This window comes from Spea bombifrons, chromosome 3 (genome assembly GCF_027358695.1).
Source record: "Spea bombifrons isolate aSpeBom1 chromosome 3, aSpeBom1.2.pri, whole genome shotgun sequence".
NCBI lineage: Eukaryota > Metazoa > Chordata > Amphibia > Anura > Pelobatidae > Spea > Spea bombifrons.
Genome location: NC_071089.1, coordinates 52,578,634 through 52,605,026, shown reverse-complemented (window position 1 = coordinate 52,605,026; position 26,393 = coordinate 52,578,634). Strand labels below are relative to the sequence as shown.

General features: G+C 39.5%; 3 protein-coding genes across 3 annotated transcripts in view; 1 reads left to right on the top strand and 2 right to left on the bottom strand.

Annotated features, from left to right (window-relative positions):
- The window catches only part of SIPA1L2 (signal induced proliferation associated 1 like 2), a 99,673-nt gene extending 84,955 nt beyond the window's left edge, over positions 1–14,718 (bottom strand). Inside the window, exon 1 of the mRNA XM_053458484.1 lies at positions 14,566–14,718. The gene's annotated coding sequence lies outside the window, so the exon portion shown is untranslated. The remainder of the gene's footprint in view (positions 1–14,565) is intronic.
- A 2,524-nt stretch (positions 14,719–17,242) lies between these two features.
- MAP10 (microtubule associated protein 10) lies at positions 17,243–19,922 on the bottom strand. The gene has a single exon (XM_053458503.1). The coding sequence runs from the start codon at positions 19,904–19,906 to the stop codon at positions 17,279–17,281; it is 2,628 nt and encodes an 875-aa protein (XP_053314478.1). The 5' UTR covers positions 19,907–19,922; the 3' UTR covers positions 17,243–17,278.
- Positions 19,923–20,107: 185 nt separating this feature from the next.
- On the top strand, positions 20,108–25,178 carry NTPCR (nucleoside-triphosphatase, cancer-related). Its single transcript, XM_053459640.1, has 5 exons — positions 20,108–20,223; positions 21,010–21,172; positions 21,726–21,822; positions 23,636–23,845; positions 25,103–25,178. The coding sequence occupies exons 1-5, from the start codon at positions 20,190–20,192 to the stop codon at positions 25,169–25,171; spliced, it is 573 nt and encodes a 190-aa protein (XP_053315615.1). The 5' UTR covers positions 20,108–20,189; the 3' UTR covers positions 25,172–25,178.
- Positions 25,179–26,393: the final 1,215 nt, after the last annotated feature.

Below are 26,393 nucleotides of genomic sequence, written 5' to 3'. Positions count from 1 at the left end.
TAAATAAACGACACTCAACCAGAACAGAAAAAAGCTTTGTTTACAGTATTGCAAACAAAAAACATTTTTATTTATTGTATTTACTCGATTAATAAAGTATATAATTAATAAGTGCCTGTCTATAATACAATCCTATTAGGTAAAAAATCAAAAGCACGGCTTTTGTCACTCACTAATAAGCACACATACACTCTGCCACTCACTCATGCACACATTTAAGTAAAGAAGTGGGGGTAATAAAGTGTGTGGGGGGGGGTTGTTTCTTTTTTTGGACAGGTAGGGCTTTCTTTTGAGACATAATTTGTTTATAATGCAAAAAAGTTTTATGACTTTATTTTATTTTCCAATTACCTTTGTTTCAGGGACACAGTACCTCTCTTACCTCTCTCTCTCTCTGACAGAAGATCAAAGTGTGTCAGTAGGAGAGAGGGAGGATTTTAACAACTCAGTGCTCAGAGAATACAGAGTTGTCATTTATTCTATGTGATCACCCAAGTAAATGGAAACAAAATAATGGCTGATCCAGGTCTGCCCAACTCTTGAGGCATCAACCGACACCCTTAGCCATTAACCCCTAAATTTGCATGCAGTGTGAATTGTGACAAGCCCCTAGGCAGTCTCAGCAATTGCAGTCCTTTTTTGATGTTCCATGCCTGACTCAATCCAGAGGCATCCTGGAACACCCCTCACCGATTCGCATTGGGTTTTGGGTATAATTGACAGGCCACCTGTAAGTTTCAACCAAGCGTCACAGCGATTGGGCGGTTTGGCTGTCGTTTTTCTTTCTTTCTTCTTCCTTGGATAGCTTTACTCTTGAGGCTTCCAGAAAAGCAACATTGCCTCCGATCGTGCCGAGAATGCTGTCATTGTCGGCTGTGATGTGGATCCAAGGTCTGAATAAAAAGTGACTGATTATAGGACAGACTTTTTTTTAAGATTATTGTTTGAGGGGGGAGCTTGTTTTATAAATTGGGCAAATATGGTATATAGTGGCAACACTTTACACACAATGCTTTTCCAATCTCAAAGATAGTGGGTAAAACATGCTAACAACCCCACAACAAAAGGAGGCAATAATTCAATATAATTACATTACAATTTTCTAAACTACATTGAAATCAGAGATTTGCTTTTGCGTCACACACAATGAGAAAGTAGGAGCAATTTCTGAGTAAAGGTGATAGAAAGAAAATAGCTACATTTACTTTACAGAGCATTTAAGAACACGAACATATGGATGAATATAAATTAAGAATTAAGCGGTTACCTGAATGCACCTACTTTCTATAATGCTATATTATCCTAATCCAAATAGGATGACCCTGTTCATCTGTTATCCTGCTTTTGTCCAAGGAGGGGTGTCTGTCTATGGATTACTGGTTCTTCAATGTTTCTATCTCATCCCATATATCCTACATTCTCCTTTCTTCCCCCATTCTAAAACAAACCAGCTCAGTTTACATGGTATGGCAAATGACCTATTGAACTCCACTAGTCATTTACCTACAGCTACACAGGATAAGCAAAGTACCGTATCTTCTTCTCATATATGAAGGCTAATACAAAAAAACCTGCCAAATAGATTCTAATATTTGTCCTGAGTAATTTTTTGCAACATTAGAGAATTATGTTTACATTGTACCACGTTTATTTTTAACAATTTTCATTTTATTTATTTAGTTTACTAATCACATTGTGATTAGTAAGCTGGACTTGATTGACTTGCACGGTTGAATGCACTACCTGAGAGACCCTCTAGGGGCGCTTTTTTGTTTTTTTTAAAGGGCACCGATATCTTGCGAGAAGCAAAATCTCTCGCTATGGCACTTGTGACTGCTCTCCAGAGCACTGTTTTTCAGGGTCACTGAATGCCTTGCTATTGAGGCCTATCAGCTACATCGTTTGAGCTGAATTAAGCACTTTTAAATCAGGCGTCCGCCGGCATAGTGTATAGGTGGGCAGGTTCAGGGGCAGTAGTCCCCCCCGCTACAAAACCGAGGGCAGAATGCCCTTTTGGGTGCTGACATATCGCGGCACTCCACGTCTTAACTTTTGCAGTAAAGACGCAGGCTGTGGAGGGGCTTCTGGGGGTCAAAATGTAAATACATGTCTGGCAATACCCGGTAATTAGGAAACAGATAAAGACTCTACAAAGCAACAAATAGAATACCAAAAAGGCAACTGGGAAAAAAGTCTCACGCTTACCCATGTTTGCCATGAACATTCAAAGATGCCATGAAGCATGCTATGCAGCATTTGCAGTTGAAGTTGATGGAACCAACTGTCACAGCACTATTTTGTAAGTACTCTCCTGGGCAAGGATGCAGCTGTCCCTCTGAATTTCTTAATGCTAAACCACCAGTGAATATCCTTAAGGTTTTTTAGTCAAAGATTAGCTTGAAGATTAATTACCCTTTCCTTAAATTGTTTGTAGCGTTCTTGCTACATTGTTTATAGTAGTCCTTGACAATCAAGGATGCAACTGAAGGTTTTTCTTCCTACTGAAATTCTTTTTTAAATCCATGCAATAGGTTTTCTTTACAAAGCCTGACATGATTAATATGAATGTTAAGGGAGAATGTGTTTTTCTTAATTGAGTTTGAATATTGAATTTATTTTGAAAGCAGAACTTTGAGGCTTTTTTGTAGGACTCATATTTGTATTGTCAGTGGGGTGCAAAGTAGGTTTTTGTTGCTTGAAACAGAGGAGCAGGAAAATCTTGCAATGAATTCTGGTTTATCCCAGTGCAATTTACTTGCAGTTGATGGGAAAAGTGTTGTACGACAAGCCAGAGTATTGTTGCAAAGACAGATACATTTTGTTTTGTAACAACACATGGGTTCCGGGAAGAGGTTTGATGCAATTTGTGGCTTAAATATGACATGAGACACAATCAGTACCATGTTCCAATCCCTAAAAGGTTTCCAGGTCGTGAGAACTAGATTCACAAATAGAGGATCATGGGTAGGCGAGTACTTGAACCATAAGTAGATTAAAATACGACTATTATATACCTATTCTTTACAATTATAGAACAATAATGGAACTAAAAGTATGGTGGCAGTCCCACTTTTAGTTTAAACAGGAACAAAAATTACCCTATGTAGTGATTTGGAGCATATCATTTTGAGTTTGTAAAGTTAAAAATGACAGTTTAATATCCCTGACACCTACACACAACCCTCTGTGAGTACATTAATATGCATCCTACTAATAAATAAAGCAGTTACTTGACCTAAAAATGTTGCACCTGCCCTCCTAGTTTGACATTTCTTGCCACAGATTGGCTAATTGAAGCACTCCCATTCAAACCAATTGGAGTGCTTGCCATACATGTGGCTCTTAAGTGTTCTGGCTCCCCCTGTGCGGACTACTCCTCTGGCACCCCCTTCTCACTACCCCCCCCCATATCAGTAGAGCATTTGTGAGGTCAGGCACTAATGTTGGATGAGAAAGCTTTGCTTGCAATCTTTATTCCAGTTCATCCCTAAGGTGTTTGATTGGGTTGAGGTCAGGTCTCTGGGCAGGCCAGCCAAGTTCTTCCTCAGCAAACTCATCCAACCATGTTTTTATGGATCTTGCTTTGTGCATTGGGACACAGTCATGCTGGAATAGAAAAGGGCCTCCCCAAACTGTTCCCACAAAGTTGGAAGCATAGCATTTGTCCAAAATGGCTTGGTACGCTGAAGGGGACATAATTCCCATAGAAACACTCCAAAATCTTGTGGAAAGTCTTCTGTTCTTGGAAGCTATTATAGCTTCAACTACATATTAAGGTCTATGTATTTAGAATGCAATGTCATAAAAGTCCCTGTAGGTGTAATGGTCAGGTGTCCCAATACGTTTATCCATATAAAAAGCGCATCAATGTTTTAGTTATGTAAGCTATAACTGGTGGATGAGTGGTGTATTGTCATCTCTAATACCAAAGGCATAAAGGTTTTAACCCTCAAATTTGTAGCACAGCATGTTCATACAAAAAGGACATTGATACAGAAAACTAACATGTCAGAAAGAGTTGCAGATAGTGTGTTTAAGGCAATATGATCAACTGAAGTAGTGGGAGGGATACTTACACCTCATATTTATGTAGGCTGGTGAGCTGATGATTGCCAAGGGATGTGAGAAGTCTAAGACATTAGCCGTCAACGACAGCTAAGCTGCAAGGGAAGTGTCTCCCCACAGGTGTTCACAAGTCCTAAGCATGCGTCATTTTTGTGAATTCATTCACAGCATGCTAGTTGTGCTCAAGAATTTTTAAGGATCCCAGTCCGAAAATAAGTTTTCACTAGTAATAAGATAAACACATTTAAAAAGGGATGGTTTAATGACTACAATATTAAAATAAGAACTGGAAGCCACAGCGTTACATTTTATTGGGATTAGGAAAAAATTTAACACTGCAATCATTACCAATAAAAAAAAACACGCAAAAGCCCAAGACTGAAATCTTTACATATACAGCGTAACATTTAGTGTTGGGTTGCTTCCACATTACTATACTCACACTGATGCATATTACGTCCCCTTTCAGCAAATGTAGCATAGTGAAGTTGAAAAAGAAAGATACAAGTCTATCAAGTTCAACCCTGTTGTTGATTCAGAAAAAGGTGAAACCCGCACAAAAATTGGGAAAATTCCTCCTGGACTACAAAAGTACTGACCATTATACCAACAGGGACTTTTATGACATTGCATTCTAAATACATAGACATTAATAAGTAGTTAGTCCCCCCTTTGCAGCTTCCACTCTTCTGTGAAGGCTTTGCACAAGATTTTGGAGTGTTTCTGTGGGAATGTTTGCCCATTCATCTAGTAGAGCATCAGGCACTGTTGTTGGACTAGAAGGCCTGGCCCACAATCTCCGTTCCAGTTCATCCCAAAGGTGCTCGATGGGGTTGCAGTCAGCGCTCTGTGCAGGCCAGTCATGTTCTCTCACGCCAAACCAATCCAACCATGTCTTTACGGACCTTGCTTTGTACAAACAGTCATGCTGGAATACAAAAAGGGCCTTCCCAGGACTGTTCCCACAAAGTTGGAAGCATATCATTGTCCAAAATGGCTTGGTATGCTAAAGCATTACGATTCCTGGAAGGGGGCTAGCCCAAGCCTTGAAAAACAGCACCATACCATTATCCCTCCTCCACCAAACTTTACAGTTGGCACAATGCAGTCAGGCAGGTAACGTTCTCCTGGCATCTGCCAGAGAATCGTGATATGTCACTTCACAGAACACGCTTCCTCTTCTCCAGAGTCCAGTGGCAGTGTCAGGGGCGTACCTAGAGTATTTGGCACCCGGGGCGGATCCTGTATGTGGCACACCCCCCCACACACACACACACACTTTAAAACTACCTGGCCGAAACTGAATATGACCCCCCCACACACCATAAAAAAAAATCTAACAATTATTTAAAGTAAGTAACACACCAAAATAGGACAAAACAATTAAATAACAATATAATATATATATATATATATATATATATATATATATATATATATATATATATATATATATATATATATATATATAATTGTTAACAGCAATCACATTCCTATCATGCCCAGGCATACCCAGATTCCAGGAGGCACTCGCAGACTTGGCATGATAGGAGTATGATTGCCCTATCTACCCCTTCTCGCTCCCTTCTGCCCTATCTACCCCTTCTCGCTCCCTTCTCCCTATCTACCCCTTCTAACTATCTACCCTCTCCCTCTTTGAAGTTCACTTACCTTTCAGGAGTCCTGCGGTGGGGGTGCAAGGCCTCTGTCTCCCAGCTCTGCCACTGTATGGAACAGTATAGAGTGATGGGAGTTATGATGTACTTTAGAGCATAATTATATAATGAAAAATACATTGGAAATGGTACAGCATAACACCCATCACTCTCACACACTTACCAATCCACACACTTACCAATCCACGCATATACCAATCCACGCATATACCAATCCACACACACATACCAATCCACACACACATACCAATCCACACACACATACCAATCCACACACACATACCAATCCACACACACATACCAATCCACACACACACCAATCCACACATATCCCAATCCACACACATACCACTCTCACTGTCACTCTCACTGAATGCTTTCCTACCTTTCCTCTTTTCTCCTTACAGCTCCTTTTCCTGCTCTTCGCTCCTCTTCTTCTTCAGTTCTTCTGTCTTCTTCCGAGGGCACGGGGTTCAGAGGGCACGGACAGCGGTGGGCGCGGCTTCAGTGTTGTGCGCCGGGATCTGACAACAAACCCCGGCGCACAACAGCTGTTGCCGCGCGGATCGCAAGGGAGTGGTATCGGAGGTCTTTAACAGGGAGATCCTTGAACCGGCTTAAAATCACTCAAGGGAGCAGGAGGTCTGTTAAAGACCTCCGATACCGCTCCCTTGCGAGCCTTCTCCCCAGCGACGGACATTACTGTCCGTCTCTGGAGGGGTGCCGGCAAGTTGGCACCCCCCTGATGAGCGGCACCTGGTGCGGACCGCCCCCCCCCCCGCTAGGTACGCTACTGGGCGGTGTGCTTTACGCCGCTCGATCCAACGCTTTACTTGGTGATGTGAGGCTTGCATGCAGTTTCTCGTAATTGAAACCCATTTTCATGAAGCTCCAATCGCACATTTTTTGTTCGGATATTAATGGAAGTTTGGAACTCTTCAGCTATGGAATTAGCAGAACGTTTGTGACTTTTACGCACCATATGCCTCAGCACTTAGTGACCCTGGTCTGTGACTTTATGTGGTCTTCCGCTTAAAGTTGCTGGTGTTCCTAAACGCTTCTACTTTCCAATAATACCACTTACAGGTGACTATGGATTATCTAGCAGGGATGAAATTTCATGAACTGATTTATTACAAAGGTGGCATCCTATCACAGTACGACACTGAGGACTTTAGAATGACCATTTTGCCCCCACAAATGTTTGTAAATGCAGACTGCATTATCTGATTGAAACACCTGAATTCAATAATTAAGAGGTGTGCCCCAATATCCTTACAATCAGCTATCCCTTGCTAAAAAATCATCTAGTCCAGGTCAATTAGTTTACATATGCTGGAAGAACCCTCAAATCAAAACTTTTTAGGAAAAAAAAATGTGAAAAGTCGAGACCAAGAGTAAGGTAAGTACAGCCGCCAGCAAAGCCCTCTCCATCAGAGTTTCCTCAGCCCTCTATAAGGTATTTTTCCTGCAATCAGACTCAGTCAGCATGTGAGGACTGCGAGGAAGCAGTAGACTAGACACCAGCAGCATTGCACCCATGGTTTAAAGGTTTTTTTTTTACCCCCCCAGTATTAAATACTCACTTGTAATACAACCCTCCTTTTCAGGACTCTTGAGCGTATTACACCTGAGATTTTACAGTAATCATTCCCCTGGATTCTTTATTTTGTTCACTGTCAATGCATATAATTTAAATAGTAACATGCTGGCATTTATAAGTGGCACTTGTGGTTACCATTAACAGCGTTACAAATACGGTATATTTATCTTTAAATCATATGTATGACATTGCGGATATAGTTTAATACCTCATAGTGGCAACGCTGATATATGATACACATTTTTATTCTTTTTTTCAGACTTTTAAACTACAATGGATCATGAACTTCAGATTTAATATTAACATTCTAGAATCCATGTTTATCTAAACTACTAATATTCAGCCCACCTCCACTAATATATCATTAGCAGCTTTTAGTTTGACCCCTGACAACGCATGAAAAATAACTACAAGAAAAAGGTTTACAATGTCAAAATAACAGGTTCTTAAGGAGCTCTTACACTATAAATTTCTCCATAGACATCGTTAATGTTATTATGACTTTTGAGCCGTATTACGACGTTGCGCTTACCAGTTGCTTCAAAACAAAGCAGCTGTGCACCAAACATAGAAATATTGTTTAAAAAACAAAAAAAACTATATTTTCCTCCTCGTAATGGCTTACACAATCCCGGCAACACCCCTTACAAATATGAGGTCTTCCTTGGCCATTTGGAATGTTTGGCTGTAGGGAGCAATTATTGGCACATATGTTTTAACATAAAATAGGTGGGAACTACAGAAAATCATGCAATACTTCATCCAGCTTTCTGAATTCACTACTTGTACAAGTGCAGTTGAATTATCATTATTGACAATTATTGAACCTAGCAGGAGAAGAACCATAGTAAGTGAGTAAGTAAGAAGCCACCACTTACCATCCTTAATTCTAGAATAACTCTGTTCATTAATTTGGATAAATGATTTAAGACGGGCGATTAGAAACATTTTAATATCCAGCGGATTTATACTCATAATATCAGAAATCAATTCTTGCAGCTATTCCTTTGGTAAGGTTTCCAGTAACAAAATCCTGAATGCACCTATTGCAAACTTCAATATTTAATAGATCAACATTTTTAATAAAAAGTAGATCATAAAACATTGGACATTTAGTAGATTCGCCCTAAAGAAACAAACAATGAGAATAGAACTCTCCTTCCTCTGTGACACAGTAAAGTTTTGGCTACAGAAAAAAATATATTTTTAATATATTAATTAAAATACAGGAAACCAGGACTTGGTAGAATGTCTTCATATCAAAAGTTATTCATTATACACCTGTCTTAAGTCTCCAAAAAAATAAATAAAAAAAAAATAAAAAAAATTAGACCTACCACTCCAATTCCTCAATTAAATCCTTTGACACGTTATAAAGCGGTGACATACATGGCCACCTAGACATAGAGGTTAATTTGTAGGCATTTCCATTTATTTAATGTATTAGCAAGAATTATGCTTTCCAGGAGTACATAATTAATAAACCTTTTGATGATTTTGCAAGATCAAAACTGGAATTCAGCAATACTGGTGTAGCTAATTAATTGCCTTGAAAAAAGCAGGGTAGAAGCCAAAATTATACTTTTAGGTCAGTATGAGTAAGCAATCTGCTTTTGCACTCCAGATGGTTTTTACAGTTTAATGCTTGTATTTCTATATTTTGCTGATGTATTCAGTTCACTCTGACAAGAATCCTACATTAATCTGCATGCTTCGCATCAACAAATCTTACTTCCAATTTCATTTTTTTTTTTTTAACTTTTCCATTCCTGTCACTAATAGCAACATTTTGTAGAAAACAATATCTGTAGCACGATGCAAGTTAATTTAATATAAACCTAGTATGAACCCTCTGGCTTCATTTTATAAAAGGAACCAAGTCATTTTGTTTAAAACAAACGGGTGAATGAATGTAAAAGTGTTTGGGGGTGGGTGGCACAGGCAGGCTGTTTAGGGGGCAGAGGTGGCACAGCCAGGCTGTTTAAGGCGAACTTGTAGGCTATTTGGGGACCAAGATTGCACAGACATGTTTGGGGGTCAAAGGTGGCACTGTGTGACAAGCTGCTTGTGAAGTTGGGGTGCCCTGGGGCAATTATCGCACCGTGGCCCTGTGGTTTCTAGTTATGCCCCTGGTGTGGCACGTGGCCACATGAGTTTAACCGCTCAATAAAATACATGGGGTAGTGTTCAACTATTTCCAGGGCTGCTTTTCATTCCCAGTCAGCCCCTGGTTTCCAGGGCCTCTTCTACTCAGATTCAGTGGTTACTGTGGTGTCCGCATTTGCATCACCAGAAGGAAACGAACAACAAAACGGAGCCGTCTTTATTTCATTTGCACCAGGATTTCTAGGACAGACGTAATGGAAACGCAAGATGAAGCCATGCAGTCCATAGGAGATATAAACAGATGTAATGAACAGATGTTTTAAACCTTGGCATTCGGCGAGATTTATGGGGATTAACAGTTAAGTGAGCATACATTGTAGATACATTTATAAATTATTATACATAGCAGCTCGTACAAAATGCATTAGAGGATACATCAGTAACATTACTATCCATTCTAGGCTCACATGTAGCAAACAACCCATCCTGTTAAGTAGGCATGAGAGTCCCTGTAGAATCAAACAGCTGTCTGTGATCTCATATTGTGACATTAGTGTGCTTTCAAAATTGTGTTCAGACAGTGCACACCCACGAACAATGATAAACATAGTACCAAATAAAATATACCGAGATATTTTCCCACAATACTCTAATGCAGCTGTAGATACCAAGCTCCTGACCATAACATATGTATTTTTAAAACTTTCATTCAAATTGACATTTAATACAATAGTGCAAAAAATGATGAACTGTCTCGGTACCTCCAGAATGTTGCATGACAAACTGGCATAGCATCAACTTGGAAGTGAAGGCTCATAATATCTTCACCAAAAACAGGCAACCTAGAACTTGCAATCCACTTAAATCACAGAAACGGAATGAAGGGACAGAGGGCAGCTTTATATGGTCTTCATCTTATTAAAGCGGTTTTAAAAGGTTGTGTCAGTGCATGCTGGCACTCCTGCATCAACACAGCGGGAGTTATGGTTTCAATCTGAATTCTGCATACACGAAGGGCCAGCCCCAGTGAGCTTCTCAAAGAAAAGCCCTAATATATATATATATATATATATATATATATATATATATATATATATATAAGCATATCCCAGATTTTCAAGATCTTGCTGATTGAACTATGCATCATGCAGGGTCAGAATTAATTCAGTCTCTGATGACATACCCAATTAAATATCAAATAGTAGAAACGGTATATAATGAAGAAAAATCCTGTTTTCTTAAGACTCCAGAGTCTATGTAAAGAAACCCTGCACCTACATTTTGATGACATCATACAAACTGTAGGAAAACTGCCACTTGGATGTTTACCCAGACATCTATGGTATTAACTATTGTAAGGTTTGGAGACAGAGCGTAAGAACAAAAGATGCAAAAAGGGGTTTATTTACAAAGGTGGTGGTTGGCAGGTGAGTTGCTGTTTTCAATCAAAGATTTTACACACAAAAAAAAACAAAAAAACATGCTTTATGAAAGGTCAACAAGAAAAAGGTTTTCTACAAAAGAGCTGAGCTGGCCCTGCATAATTCATAGCCAGTGTGAAATGACTTCTTGGTCTGCCAATGCCCTACTAGGCCACTAGTTTAATTGGAATACTTGTTTTATATTCACAATTTAGTTCAATTTCTACAATATTGTAATTAACCATGTATACTCACAAAAAGAGCAGTTTTTGCATTTAAAAAGGACAGTCTAACGATCCAAACAGCCCTACCAACGATGATGTCATATTAAAGTACTTTGATGGGAAATGAGAGTATTTTTTGTCATTAATTCCTATGGAATTTTTGCGCAAGCCAGTGGAGTGCTGCTATGCAAGGAGATGATACTGATTAATGGCTATGTGTTTGCAAGCCCAAATTGGGTTAATTTAAAGGAGACAATCAGCTTTCATGTGCATTAAAGTGCACCCAGTAACTCTAATTATGGATGTTATGTAAATAATTGGGATTATAGTGGTGGGTAGATAACATAATGATCTTTGCACCATAGGAGCAACAGACAAAGCCCTTTATTATCACTGTGCAGGAATAAAATTGTTATGAACAATAAAAAGTTGTTGGCAATGGAGACCTGGTTAGGAAAACTGCCAGAACTCTTTGCAAGCGATAGATTTACAAGAACCGCCAAATAAATCACGTTCAAAAACATGGTTTTTCCCATGGAAACATATTTGCTTATTCATGCATATAATTTTACAGTGTAAGAACCCACATCCACCAACAAGCTATTAGATCTCTTTAGCCTGTTGTGAGCAAAGCAAACGTACCAGGAAAACACATTAAATATCCATGTTCATATAATAAAAAATTCATAAAACAAAACAATGCTTCAGTCATTACTAGAAGCACAGAGCAGACTTTTCGTTGCCCCAGATTATGAATAACTGAGCCCAACAGTAACTTGGAAGGTGTGTGTGTGTCTATGTGTATGCATATGTCCAAAGATAACTACCTATTTATCACTGAGATTTAACCCTTTATTAATAACGCCCTTAAAATGACAAATACGACTTACCACTGAGACATTGGCATTCGTATCATTTTGACAGGTAGTAAACAATAAAAGGAGAACCTTTACTAAAACAATAATATTTTCAATGATCGTAAACATACACAGTTGTGTTATTAAATAGACAATGGGTCTGGTGTTTCTGTATTTCTTGGGGGGTGATGGGGTATATCATTCTAACAAAGGGTAGGTACAAAAGGTCAGTCTATGAGGACCTCTGTAGGATATCATTTATGAAAACCTTAGGGGGGGAAAAATCTGCAGCTGGCTGTGTGTTGGGGATTTACAAGACAGTGCTTCTTTATAGCATGCCTTGTTTAAAATTAGATACCCTTGCAGGGAAAAGGCCACGCTTGATAAAAATGCACAGTTGGAACTCCACCTTCCCCGAGATCTGTTATACAAGATAACAAAGAAAAAAAAAGGGAAAAAAAATAAAAGGGCAGATCAAAACAAAAGAAAATATTTACGGAGAACTGTGGTTCAGACCACTAGTCTTTTTAGGAAGAAAACGCTATAAGGAAATTAAGTATACGACAGATGTATTATTTATAATAATATGAAAATATTTGTTTAAAGAAATAAAAAGGAAGCATCAGAATCTGCATCTTACTAAAAAAAAATGTAATAGCAATGGGTCTTTTTTTTAACCCCTTAAGGACAATGGGCGGTCCCTAAACCCATTGAAAACAATGCATTTTGAGCCCGTACATGTACGGGCTTTGTCACTAAGGGGTTAAAAACATTTGCCCGAATTCTATCACTATATGATCAGCTACTATATTACTTTCCTACCTAGTTAAATCAAGTACGCGGATTTTCATCCTTACATTCACGTACTGTGTTCACTTGTATTACGCAGTTATGCTACTGAAAATACAAGCTGTTCTACACAAAAGATATGAGTGCACCACTGCTTTTGTTATAAAGGAATTGTATATTTCATTAACTGTCAGTGATAATTATTATTATCAACATTGGATTAACAATACGCCTCAGCAATCTCAAAATGCATAAAAAAGCTACATTATTCTCTCTTTACTGCTCTTGTCCTAAGTAAAGATGATAGCAGTATCAACCCTTTTTTTTGGGAGGAGACGTAAGAAGAGAGTGATTATTAAAAGGTCAGAGGGCTTTTTGATGAAGAAAGGTACTGCTTAGAACAACCGTTAATCTTTCACATCTCACTGTCATCGCATGTTTAAAGAAGCCGCTGTTTTATATCCATAGTGGTACATTTTGGAAACAAGAATAAAACAAAATGACTTTGAGGGAAGTATCCCTCTTTGTTAACGTGTGAAGATAAAACAAAACAATAAAAATGGACTTCTTATGCTATGAAGTAGATTAAAAAAAAATATGAAATCTAAAAACGTTAACGTGTAATAGCATGTGCGATATATATGTGTGTGTGCCTATATGGAGACATAATCTATAATACATATACACACACATATTCATGCACACACCCATGTACACAAACACATGTGTGAAAGCATCAAAGGCAAAGAACTGGGCACCACCAAAACACAAAACTCTACAAAATGACATACTCATTTGGGTGAAGTAATGTTTGGCTTTTCAGGTAAACAGAAGTAATTTCAGTTTTTCCACAATTCTGTTTTTCCGCTTTTGAGCTAAATCCAAAAGGTGAACAAAACCTCAATGTTTGGTCTAGGACTAATCTCCCTGCCAGGAACTGAAATACTGACTTCTGATTTTCCATTAATTCCAATTTTGAAAGACAAACTTGGAGAGAGCACCTCACATACATAACTGCCATGATAGAACTCTGAAATGTGTAACATAGGTTGAGTACTAAAAATAAAAATAGTTGAAATCATGTACAAACAAAACAAAAACTTATCAAGGTAACCTCAGACCCAATGCTGGGAAAACCAGGTTTCAGGAAATAGTTAAATATTCCTTTTGATAAAGAAATACAACCTGGTCATCTATACTTACTAAAATAAACATATTAACATAATAAGTGCATTTTTTTTCCACTTAATTATATGAGATATACATTGACATACATACATAGCAATCTAACTTATTTGCAGCATTCAAAAACATAGAAAAAATAAGCACCCTTTGTGTTTAAAAATGTAAAGCAGTTCTCAGGCACAATAGTGGAGAGTCTGCCGACTTTGTTATCAATGTGATGTCTCTCTGGAGAGACTCCACCATGAATGTTCCTTGCTTCCACTGCAAGGAGTCTTTGTATAAGGAGATGCTTCTATCATCTTCCAAAACACTTTGAAGGAGCAGTCAGAAAAATACTTTATCATAATTATGATCATCATTTGGGAGCAGCTAGCTTAGCAGGCTATGAGGTTTATGCATGTTAGATGGGAGCTACTACTAGTTTAGGAGTCAATATTCCCTCCACCGATGTGACTTTTATAACGCGATTTAATGAACAATGTGTATTAAGTGAGTTCCACACTTCACCCTAATCGTACATGGAAACAATGGGTGGAGAACACAGCTGCGGGGAGATACAATCCTTCGCAGGTTTGGCACTCACAGCCGTACAGACTAATGCATAGACGAATTACTAGGATCTAAATATGTGCGACTTACGGATAGTGTCCTTAGATAACCGGCTTCAGCTCGCCCGGTCGCCCCGTCCGCCAAATGAGATTGGTCGATGAATACCCCGAGCCTCTTATACGGATGGATCACTGGCTATCAACATCGCTCGCCCCATGCTGCAGTCAGAGCTCCTGCCTCCAACAGCGATCAGGACTAGCATATGAGAACCGGGAAAAAAAACAGATGCACGGGATTATCCTCCCGTACCGGGTTTTCTTTTACTGCTTCTTGTACTTTGCTCAATAAATGAGCAGCCAAACAGCAGACTTACGCCCTCTGCCGGTCTGATGGTTTAACGCACCCAGGGAGTCTTCAGCCGACTTGAGGGCCAAAAGCACCCTAGCGCCATCTGTCGGCCTGCAGCCTAATTGTTCTCTGGTTCCCTCATTCCTCTATGGACAGGCACCACCCAACAACAAACGGTACAGACCACTCACGGCACCGGCCAACCGATTCGTTCGCCAGATAGGAAAGCCCCGCCCACTTTAGCTCTTCACTGGGGCAGTAGCTGGTGCGATGCATGGGAAGCCTCTCCAGCCTCCCGACTGCTCTTAGCACCAGCCAGTAGCAATCGGTTGTAAACTGGTGCAATTAGCAGGTTTAGCTCTGTGTATAAGTGGCCTGTCTGCACAGCTCTATGTCACTTGCAGAGCGATACCACTAATGGGCGTTTCTGTAAAAAAAAAAATAATAAAACATTTTTTTTGTTTGTTTTACTTGTTAGAGAATACTCTGTATTTTTACACTATACGTGTAGTGGTTTAAGGGACATTGATTGTTTTTTAGCACATTTTAGATACCAGTGATGTCACTAGACTCCCAATAAATGTTATTTGTTATTTTTCACTCACACTGTGATCAGCAAGCAGGGCTCTGGCCAGCTCCAGCGCTGGCTCTGGTGAACGCTGTGAAGTGGTCTGTTGAGACCCCACTGCAAATGTGTAAAGTATTCCCTTGACTGCTTCAAATAGCCAATCTGTGGCAAGAAATGTCAGCGCATGGTTGCAAATTCTGTCAGTTAAGTGCTTTATTTTTAATTTTATGGGCAAATGCATATTAAATACTCACACAGTACTTTAATATATATTCTTCTATAGTAGGGGTGTCAGGGACATTAGACTGTCCCTTTAACTATCCCATTCCCTCTGTATCTCTTGCCTCCCCTGATGTCTCTTTCTAAGAGCTAAGAAAGCTTGCTTGGTATGAGTGTTCCACAGCCCTAGAAGACATCAATAGGCCCCAACTGTCCCCTCGCCACTTCATCCAGTTGTTGTTTAAACATCTGTACAGACTCTGATAAAACTACCTCTGCAGGCAGAGAATTCCATATCCTTATTGTCTAAATGCGTGACCATGTGTCCTATACATAGTCCTGTTTATGAATAGATTTCCAGACAATGGTTTGTATTGGCCCCGGTTTGCAGAGCTGTGGCTGGATCAGTTCTTCTATGAAAGGTTGTGGTCGCTATCTCCAATCATGCTCAAATTTAGGAACACATTTGTGAAGGTAAACAGGCTTAGACAGCCCAGGCGATGATCCGTGTTGGTAACAGAACTATTAAAACTTATCCTTGACCTTGAAATGTTAATCTGCTGCCATCTGCTGGACATAAAACATATTATCCAAACTATCACAGTAACTGTTCGTATTCCTTGGACTTATTTATTGAATTAGTCACTAAATAGATAAATAAAAGCCACACAAAGTATGTCTTAATTAAACTTTTTCAAACGAGTTGAGATGAAAATGTCGTCAAATATCCATATTGAAAATTCCCTTTATCCTATAAATATATATATATAATATGTATTTTTTTGAGCAGAAGTTAAGATTTTCAGTGGTAGTTGAAGTAAATTTTGCATAATTGGAAAAGATATGAATCCTTAAGTAAATTTAAAAAATCATATTCTTGTACTATTTTATACCAAAATGCTTGGTTTGGGCAAATAAATGTTTGTGTTAAAAAAAAAAAACTACATCCCGTGAGTATATTTTTATTCAATAAGTGTATTTTTAAATATAGTTTTTGTAAAAAACGCTTTACGTCATGATGCAATATCAGGAAGCATCTAGCGAATAAAAACCGACAGGGCACCGCACGTTAATACATACACGTTTTTCTCATTTTATTATCCGGACAACACACAAATTCTCCTGAGGAAGCCAAGTTCACTTGGCTAAACGCGTTGAGAGCAAGACCGAAAGTTTGGACTTTTATTTTGATTACCTGGACTCGCTTACCATCAAGTGATTTTGCATAACAAGTAATGTTATGCCACACTTTGCTGTCCCTTTTTTCGCTTTAAGGCTTTATCTGTTAAGGTTATTGGCAACACTTTACTCGTCTAATTGTTTTCATAAATATATCATTTGCATAATCTCATGTTAAACATTCTCCAATAATCTCACTGCGGGTCATTTGGTTCTATGTATTTTGTTTTTTATTTTATTTTCTACAATGTTAATGCAGCGTTTCCACTCTACTTATATGTTAAGTGGTATAACACATTTAACACCTAACCATACTTTGTATATTCACACTACACCTTATACCTGTATAATGCAGATATTGTACATCCCTTTTTTGTTAGTAAATAAAAACGGACATGGGATACGAGAAAGCACATTAACACATCTGTGAATAGTTTAGTGTTACATTAAAAAAAGTAAAATAAATACATTTAAAATGAGTATCTACATTTACAAAGTATATCCTTGAAGTTTGTTTACTTGAATATCTGATATGTTCTTCAATAAACTTTTTTGCGTTTGGTTTTGTTCTGAGCGCTGAGTAGTGCTATCCTGAGAACTCACGTCCTCCCCAGACAGATTGGAAAGTACACTGACTTTAGATGTCCTTGCAGAAATATTTTTGTCGTAAGAATAAGATTCACTTTCTGTAAGCGCATCATCTCGTTGTGGACCGCTTTTAAGCCTGGGGCTTTCACGGTTCACGTGCTGAACTTTGTCGTGTTTACTTCTTTCTCCTCCACTTTCGGAGTTTTTATCAGACTGGTCATCATTATCGTCACGATAAGAAACAGCTAGGGGTATGCGTATTTGTTGTCGCTTTTGATTCCTCATGGTTGTTTTGTACGATTGAACCGGAGACGCGTTTGAAACGGTAGGCTGTGGGGTTGAAATGCTAGGAGTTACGGAGTTATAGTTAGAGTTACTGCCACTTTCCGAATCACTGTTGGATAGATCCCTGTTATGACCAGGCAATACTGGTTCCGGACTGCTGTCAAAAGCATCTGAATACCTCCCAGTAAAATCAACACTTGTAAAATCATCTGAGTATCCTGTGTAGTCTTGGCTGGCAAGCAAGTCTGCAGATACCCTGCCATTGGGGCTGCTCGAAGTATTTCGCCCAGCCACTACATGAGAATGATTTAAATCTTCGTGGTCACTGACTTCAGAAGTCCGAAGTGATGACTTGGACAGGTGTAATTTTAAATGTCTCTCCAGATCTTCATCAGCTACGGAAGTAGAATTTTTCATGGAGAGTCCATCTCTTTTTCCATGCTGTCCCTTTGTAGCAAAATTGCCCCAATGACTTTCTATTATATTAGCATCAAGAGCCTCATGGTTGAGGAAAGTACCAATCTTACGTTCTCCTCCTTGTATTAAAGTTTCTACATTTTCATCAAGGGATCTGTGAAGGCCTCCTTTTTGTTTTTTCTTGACAGAACTTTGGGAAATTCTACCTTTTGACAATATTCCTTTCTGCCTTATCTTCTTTTGCTGTGAAAACTCGATTAGCTCTTTCCTTCGCTGCTCTCTCCTTTCATGCTTCAATAGTACATTAGGATTGGTCTGCTGAAGACGTAGCTTAAATGTGTTTGTAATCCCGTAAATTAGTTTTTTCTTGCCATGCGCATTTGCCTGTGGTGCGGAAGAGGTAACGTTTATACATTCTTTGCTTTTTTCTTGTTCTTTTGTGGACGTTGTGGCAGATGGAGATCTTGAAAAGCCCTCTGGTTTATTTCGTCTTATTTTTGGAGATGGTGGTTTCTTTGCTGCTTTCTCCAATGAAGGTGATTTGGGCTCTATCGTTTCAGCATTGGCACCATTTGTGTAAAGCCATGCTAACCTTGAAGAAATACTTGCCTCCGCAGCCCTTGGGAGTTGATCGTTTAAAACAGATAGTTCTAAGAGCAAAGCATTTAATAAGGGCAACTGACTGAGAGCAGATCTTGTCTGTTGCTGCAGCTGCGTTTTTTCTATTTCCCCAACATTCATATTGCAGGTTGGTTTGCTGTGGTTAATGTTTTTCCGGGGAACCTTTTCAGGTTCTGCCTCAGACAGGTGATCTTCCTCTGCATTAACTTTAACACCACCAAAAGACCTACTCACTTCAGGAAGCTCTTCAGAAACTAGCTCGGCCTTAGAATTGCAGTGGTAATAAAGTGGTGGAGGACAATGAACGTTGGCTTCATTCTCAAGATCGGACAATCTGTCTCCCACATCCGAGCCTGAAGAGCACCTGCCTTCTTGATGTGCCATTGTTGGCACAGTTGATTGATTTTGCCGACATATCTTTGTTTTTTTAGCCAAGGGATCCTTGTTGTCTATTTTGATTGATTTTTCTGCTGCAGTTGGTGCTGGCGGACTATGTGCTGAATCTATTACAGGTGGTGGAATTTGTTCAAGAACCTTTGCCATTTGTTCAACAGATCTATTTTCAGGCACACAATCTGCTGATCCATTTGGAGCATTGTCCAAAGGTCTGCAACCTTCTTCTGGCTCTCTGTTTAACTGCATGTGTCCCACTACACTTTCCCCTAAACACAGCAGCCGGTAACTCAAGGAAATACTACCAACCTTTCTGCCCATGAGGTCGTGCAGCATGTGTCTCCCACTATGACCTTTCCAGCAAGGTGCTGCAGGAAGACCCTCGTTTCCTTTTTCCAATGCTTCTTTCAACAACATCACCGTCTCAGAGAGCGAAATCAGACAACTTCCCAACAGTAATGGGACATTGGGTCGCAGGTCTAGCAGTAATACGTACAAAGGAGTGTTGGACAGTAACCTGTGCAGCGACGAGATGCTCTGCCTGAACATGCATGATTTCCCCCGATCGAAAGACAACTGTAAAAGTCCCGGCGCGTAATCAAGGTCCACATCTTCATCCAAATAACCAGGCTTCGGGTACAGAAGCACGGTGGGGAACTCCAATAAGCGGAAAGCCACAGTCGGCAAAGGCATTTCCCTCAATGCCAAGGTTGCACAGTCTACCCTCACATCATGCACCAACATCTCCAAGGAGAAAAGACATTCCGCCTTGCTGTCTGCAGAGGAAAGAATTTCAGGGCCACCCGGAGCCATCGCTGGCTACAGCAAGCCCGAGGATTAAAGCTCCGAATGTTGCCAAGGCAACCACTTCCGCGTTATTATGCTCGGTTGGGCCGTAGAACAGCGAGGAATGCCGGGAGTTGTAGTTCCTTTGGGAGCTAGTTGGTCAGGGGAAACGAATAATGTTAGGTTAGGCGCCTGTCAGCAATAGCTGGTATTGCGTCACTTCCGGTTCACTCCAAGGAGGCGTGGTAGGGAGTTTCGGGGACTCGTAGTAGGTAGTGTGGAAACGGCGACCACGTATTAGGGGATCGCTATGTATAAGCATGTTTTCTTAACGGGCCCGCCAGGTAATTGTGATAAAACCGGAAAACCGGAGAATGAATGGATAAATATTAGGCTGGGCATACAAAAAGCATAATATACAGTAGATTTGGTATCATTAGCAAACCGTAAAACAGTTTATTAACTACTGTATGAAAACGTATCAAGTTGACACGTTTTATTAACACATACATGTTTACAGAGTTGTTGGCATTGGGGCTGGTGCTTTTATTGTCTACATTCGTTTGCATTAGATTGCAAGCTTTTCTAGGGTAGTTAGGTGACGGTCTCTTCTATAGGCCTGTTGTAGATATTTTACGTTATATACGATACAGAAAATGTGTTGTCACAGGAGAAATACAAATGATGGCATCTGTGTGAAAAATGACACGTGAATGTCCCTGGCAGCCTTGCCAAAGAAAAATGCTTATTAAAGTACTCTGTGAGCACTTTAATATGCGTTCTTTAAAATATTTTTGTCTTAAGGAGAAGCTGCAGCTTCCCGCCTTGTCCGTAGTCCAACGATTCACGCCACTGGTTGATTGGCTGCTTGTTAGATGCCCTGTGACCCCCCCCACGCTTTTGTGGGGGCACAAATACTTAAACGTAACGGGACTTCTCATCATAAGCTTTAGAGTTTTCCTTTAAAAGTGAAATGTGAATTGCAAGTCCTGGCTATTCCTTTGGTGTAGAAAGATGTTTACTAAATTGTACAATAATGGATTTTCCAAAGAAAAAGATATTTAACAACAGATATTTGCATTTGGTTTAAATAGCCCCATTAAACAATATTCCACTTTTGCTTCATCTAGGGATTGGAAAGACCACTCTAATTAAGAAAGCATCAGAAATGTTAAGATCATCTGGTGTTTCCATTGACGGATTTTACACAGAGGAAGTAAGACAAGGAGGTAGAAGAATTGGATTTGATATCGTAACCTTGTCAGGAAAACGTGGGACCTTATCTCGAACTCAGTATGAAATTATTACTTGTGTGTGATTTTCTGATTGATTTTTAACAACATGCTTAAGGTTGCCTTTAAAGTTATTGCGCCTGCTGAATATACTGTCATCATATTCTTTTTTTTTTTTTTTTTACCTTTGTCCTATTTAGGTACATATTGGAAAATGCATCTTGCAGCAATTTTTTTTTGCATGTGTATGTCCTCCAGTTACTGTATTTAGTACTGTATTTCATTAAAATGGGCACTGGGAAATATACTGTTCAATTTTTTATTTATACATAGATCACGTTCTAGGTTTTATACTTATAATTGATATTAGAATGAATGCTGGTCATTTAGTTGTTTGTTCTATAGATGCGAAATTAAGAAATCCTCTTATGCCTGTACACCCGAAATGCATTACACATCCACTCTTAGTATACAACATAAGCACTGGGACTCACTCAGCTGCCATCGGTACATCAAATGTTCCTATGATATGTCTCTTGCTGATTGGTACATTTGGTGTGTACAGTATGCATGCATGATTTTAGTTGCTGGTGAAGGTGCGTTTTGTTTTGCAGGTCAGATGGGCGTACAGATAGGCGTGAATACAGAGTTGGACAATATGTTGTAGATCTTGTGTCATTTGAACAGCTTGCTCTTCCTGTACTCAGCTCGGTAAGAAAAATGTTTTATTCCTTAAACTCTCTGTGTTATACTTGCCGCATCCATTTGTTACCCATGCAATTGCCAGATGCATTATCCAGTATTCTCTAGCATCATAATCTTTATTATTCCTTTAATCTTCTTAACCTGTCCAATTCCCTGTCTTTGGTTTCAAATAATTGACAATCCTTTCCTGTCCCGGGATGTGTTTAAGAATTTAATTACAAAAATTAGATTTTTTAATTGAAATCTTTAGTAGTTTTAGTTTTCACAGGTGATAGCTGCTGCAATTAGTTTTATGAGTTTTCTGTCTGCTGGTTATTAGCAGCTCAGAGAGATGCAGTCTTGTATACCATACCTGGGGTTCCCCATATAAATGCTTACGATGCGGTAAGCAATCTCTCCACTGTTGTTCAGGGCCACATAGCAACAAATTATGTTTCTGGGCAGTTTGGCTCAATTACTGTGTTTGTGGAGCTTACTTGTGTGTCGCCATGGCGACTACAAATCACTTCCTGGAGCCCAGAGCCCACAATTCCGACGCTTCCCTGCAGGGGGTGCCGTGAGGCGTCCAGCAGGGTCACAACCTACTTTGTGTTGCCTGCTGGGTGAGGCACCCTCTTCACTGCCCCCTCACTGGAAAGCATAAGGTGATGGATTCGCAATGGCAGAATATAGGTAGCAGCATGACAAGTCTCTATGCTGTGGGGGGTGGGGGGGGGACTAGTGTATGTATGTGTATGGGAATCTTACACCCTGACAGACTCCAGGACACTCCATTGCGCTTTTTCCCCTGATTTGTTAGTTATAAAGAAAAGCTTTCGAGAGTTTTACTCTCTCTCAGGTCTGATGCAATACCCGAGGAAAGAGAAACCCCCTGTGACGGACCCTGTAGAGACGGATGGTCTCTGCCATCAGCGATCTCCTATGGTCCCCTCGGTATACTCTAGACTTCCAGTAACCAAGTAGTTACACTCCATGATTAAGTGTCCCTTGTCCCCAAATCACAGACACGGTCTTAGGCTTGAACAAGTAAGAATCTCCTTTATTGTACACCAAAAACACCAACTTTATACATGAGACCATCTTGATAAGAACAGGGTGAACAATGCATAAATACATTAACTTAATCACTTTAACTGGCGCCAATCAGGAGAGGGCTAGAACAGGGAGCAACCAATCACAGTGCAGGGGGTGTGGTCAGGGGCGGACCACATCCCATTAACTTAGGGATCAATCAAAAGGGGAGCTACCCTCCCAACCATATATGGATATCTGGGGGTGTGACTGTAGTGACTAATAGGGAAGGTGCCTACCTAGCAGATCCCTACAACCTTGCCACAGATGCTCCTGTGACACCCCCCCCAAAAGCTTGTATTATGTTAGTACAATAAAAAAAAACTACCAGTGCATACAGCAATACTCTGATATTTTGGCTGTATGCATCTACTGTACTAATATAGCTAATCCAATCTACATTACTATGGCAGATACTGAACATAGCCGCATAAAGAAGCAAAAGTATTGCCTGAGACCCGAGGAAAATTCTTGAAAGCGTGTCTTTAGTGTTATGTTAGTCCAATAACATCATTGCATACCGCGTTACCCTGTTGTTTTGGCGTCTTATTTTTATATATTTATTTAGTTTTTTTTCAGTGGCGTCATTTATTGGTGGACATTATTAGTGCCCCCCCTGTTGGGACTATGGTATTTTATGTGCTATATATTGTTCCTAGAGTCGCCACTGATCCTAGTGCATTTAGGTGGCTAATCTGTTTACTCCATCATCATGTCTGTTTTTTGTAATTAAAGTCTCTGTTCACAGACAGTAAAAGAAAATGGGAAAGAGAAAATGATATGTGTTGTTGATGAAATTGGCAAAATGGAACTCTTCAGCGAGTCGTTTATTCGCACTGTCCGTAAAACATTGGATTGTGCGGGTGCTTTGGTATTTGGAACTATTCCAGTTCCCAAAGCGAAGCCTCTGCCACTTGTGGATGAAATAAGAAAAAGGCAAGATGTTAAAGTGTTCCATGTAAGTAATCTGCTAAAATGGGAGAAGACATTTTTGAATACCTGCACCCTGTTTGTCAATGTATTGCTGACACAAACACAGAGAGAACAACAATGCATCTATCCTGTGCCTGTTGGCACATGTGCACCTGACTGAACAAAATAATTTGTTTAACTTAAGGAGGCAACAGGCAGCGATTGGTAGAGTTAAGCAAACATCCGACAGGACATGATTGGGCATAACGCTATGTTATGATATTTAAAAATTGCGTTGGAGCTTGCAAGTCTATTAACTATTTCAGATTGAATGATTGGCACATAAAGCTCACCACGGGATGCTTACTTTCTGTACTACCCAGAATCCCTTGTTGTTGTGGCAGCACCATGAGATTTCTGAGGGAAAAAACAGGCCTTCTGGCTTGTCTGGTGTCTATAAATGAGTGTTTAATAATGCTTCTACTACCCCCTTAATTTTAAGTGGAAGGGTTTTCCATCACCTTTACCCACCATAACTTTTGTTATTGGTATTTCTCGTGCTTCCCCAAGCCTCAAGTATTAAGCCAGTATCACAACCTCATGCTGACGAGTCCCATGAAGGACGAAACAGCTGTCCATATGTGGTGACATATTGCACCTCTTACCCGAGTTTTGTCTTGTACAGCAGGCAGTTACTTTCAAGGGATCCATGTATTAAGTGGATATAGAGGCAAAAGGTGATCATTGTTGACCTTATTTGCATGCGCCTACCCAGAATCCCTTGTGGTTGTGGCAGCACCATGAGATCTCTGAGGGAAAAAACAAGCATTCTGGCTTGTCTGGTGTCTGTAGATGCTTGTTTACTAATGCTTCTACTACTTTCTGTACTTGAGAGGCTATGTGTTACATTTGATACAGACCAGATTTCATGTTTTCAGTTACACCTGCATGGAATAAACAACAACTTTCTACTGGTCATCAAGTTTTCTAGACGGGCTATTTTCTTTACACAAGGAATCAAAGAAACGTTCCCTGTACCAATCAGATTTATTATATTCTCCTGCCTATGTAGTGGGGGCACACAAGCAGTCCTACTTGGTTACTAAGCCTTGCACATGTCAGTATATGGGTTTGGGCATTCAGTGGCACCCCTGGTTTTCAATTCTTGGGAAACCCTAGTGTTTTAATTTCTTTGCACTTTATTGGTAACAGGCTTTATTATGGTTATTGGAAACCGGTGTCAGTGTTCTCATCAACAAACGTAAAAAAAGCTCAAAATAATGTACTTATTTTTGTTTTTCAGATTACAAAAGAAAATAGAGATGTCATACTGGAAGAAATAGTGGCTGCAATATATGACTGCAGAAAATAGTGTATTTAAAGCAACACATTGTTTTGGGTTTGTTTTTGGTTTTTTTTTAAGTTTCCTATGGTTTGATTGTTAATTGAGCAAGTAATGCACGCATAATTCAGTAATCAGCAACTTTTTTGTAAGACTGGATTACCTAAAATTCAAAGACTGTGCCAAACGGGGCAAAGCTGTGTTCATAGAGTTACAACCCCACTACTGGATGCTATTGAGTTATATCATTAGAAAGCACCTGATTAGCTACGTGGAGTTGTTTTACTTTGAGGGACTGTTAGACATGGACAGATATTGTCAGCATATAATACATTCTTCTCTTTTGGATTTGCAGCAGTGTTGTAAATATTTAAAATGCATATTTTGGCTGCCAAATAAGCAGTATTTTGTTTTAAAACCTGCTTACCTAGACAACAGCCTTCAGTTTGTAAACCTCTAGAACAAATGTAAAAAAAAAAAAAAAAAAACCATGAAAAATTAATTTTGTTTATGGTTAAATGAAGAGTATTTTGTTGTAGTTCAACATGTGTTTTCGGGGTGACCACCGGTAAACTTGTTAGGAGCAGCCCGGGCCAACCAGATATAGCAATGGGAATACTTTGAAAACATGTTACTTTTATTATTGTAAAATAATAATAGATTATCCCTTAATGTATAAGAAATACATCTTATTGAATGACAGTTTACAAAAGAACCATTGCCCAAATAGTTTTCCATGTAAATGAAAACGACAAATATGTATGTATGTATGTATGTATTTATTTCACTGTTTCTGTGCATAGTGAAGTCTTATTTGAAAGAACATTTTACTGAATAAAAGTCGCAAACGTTTCCTTTGAAGCATTAAATATTCTGCATGGGTCAAATTGCACACATTTTGAACTTTATTGGATTTAGGGCTGCAACAACTGATCAATATAATCGATAATGAAATTCGTTGCCAATGAACTTCATTACCGATTAGTTGAATCGATTTTTATCAATTATAAAATGAGGGTTTTTTTCAGAGCAAATGCTCCCTAAAATACTCCTCGTTTTATAATCCGTTTCAGTGTGACTCACAGCAGCGGGTACTACTTACCAGTCCCTCCCTGCAGTCACTACAGATTGGCCCCGCCCCTTCTTTTCTCCCAGTCTTTCCCTGCAGTCACTGCCGTTTGGCCCCGCCCATTGGCATCCACACGGCTACAGTGAGTATAAAATTAATATTTGGGCTGCTGAAAGTTAGGGG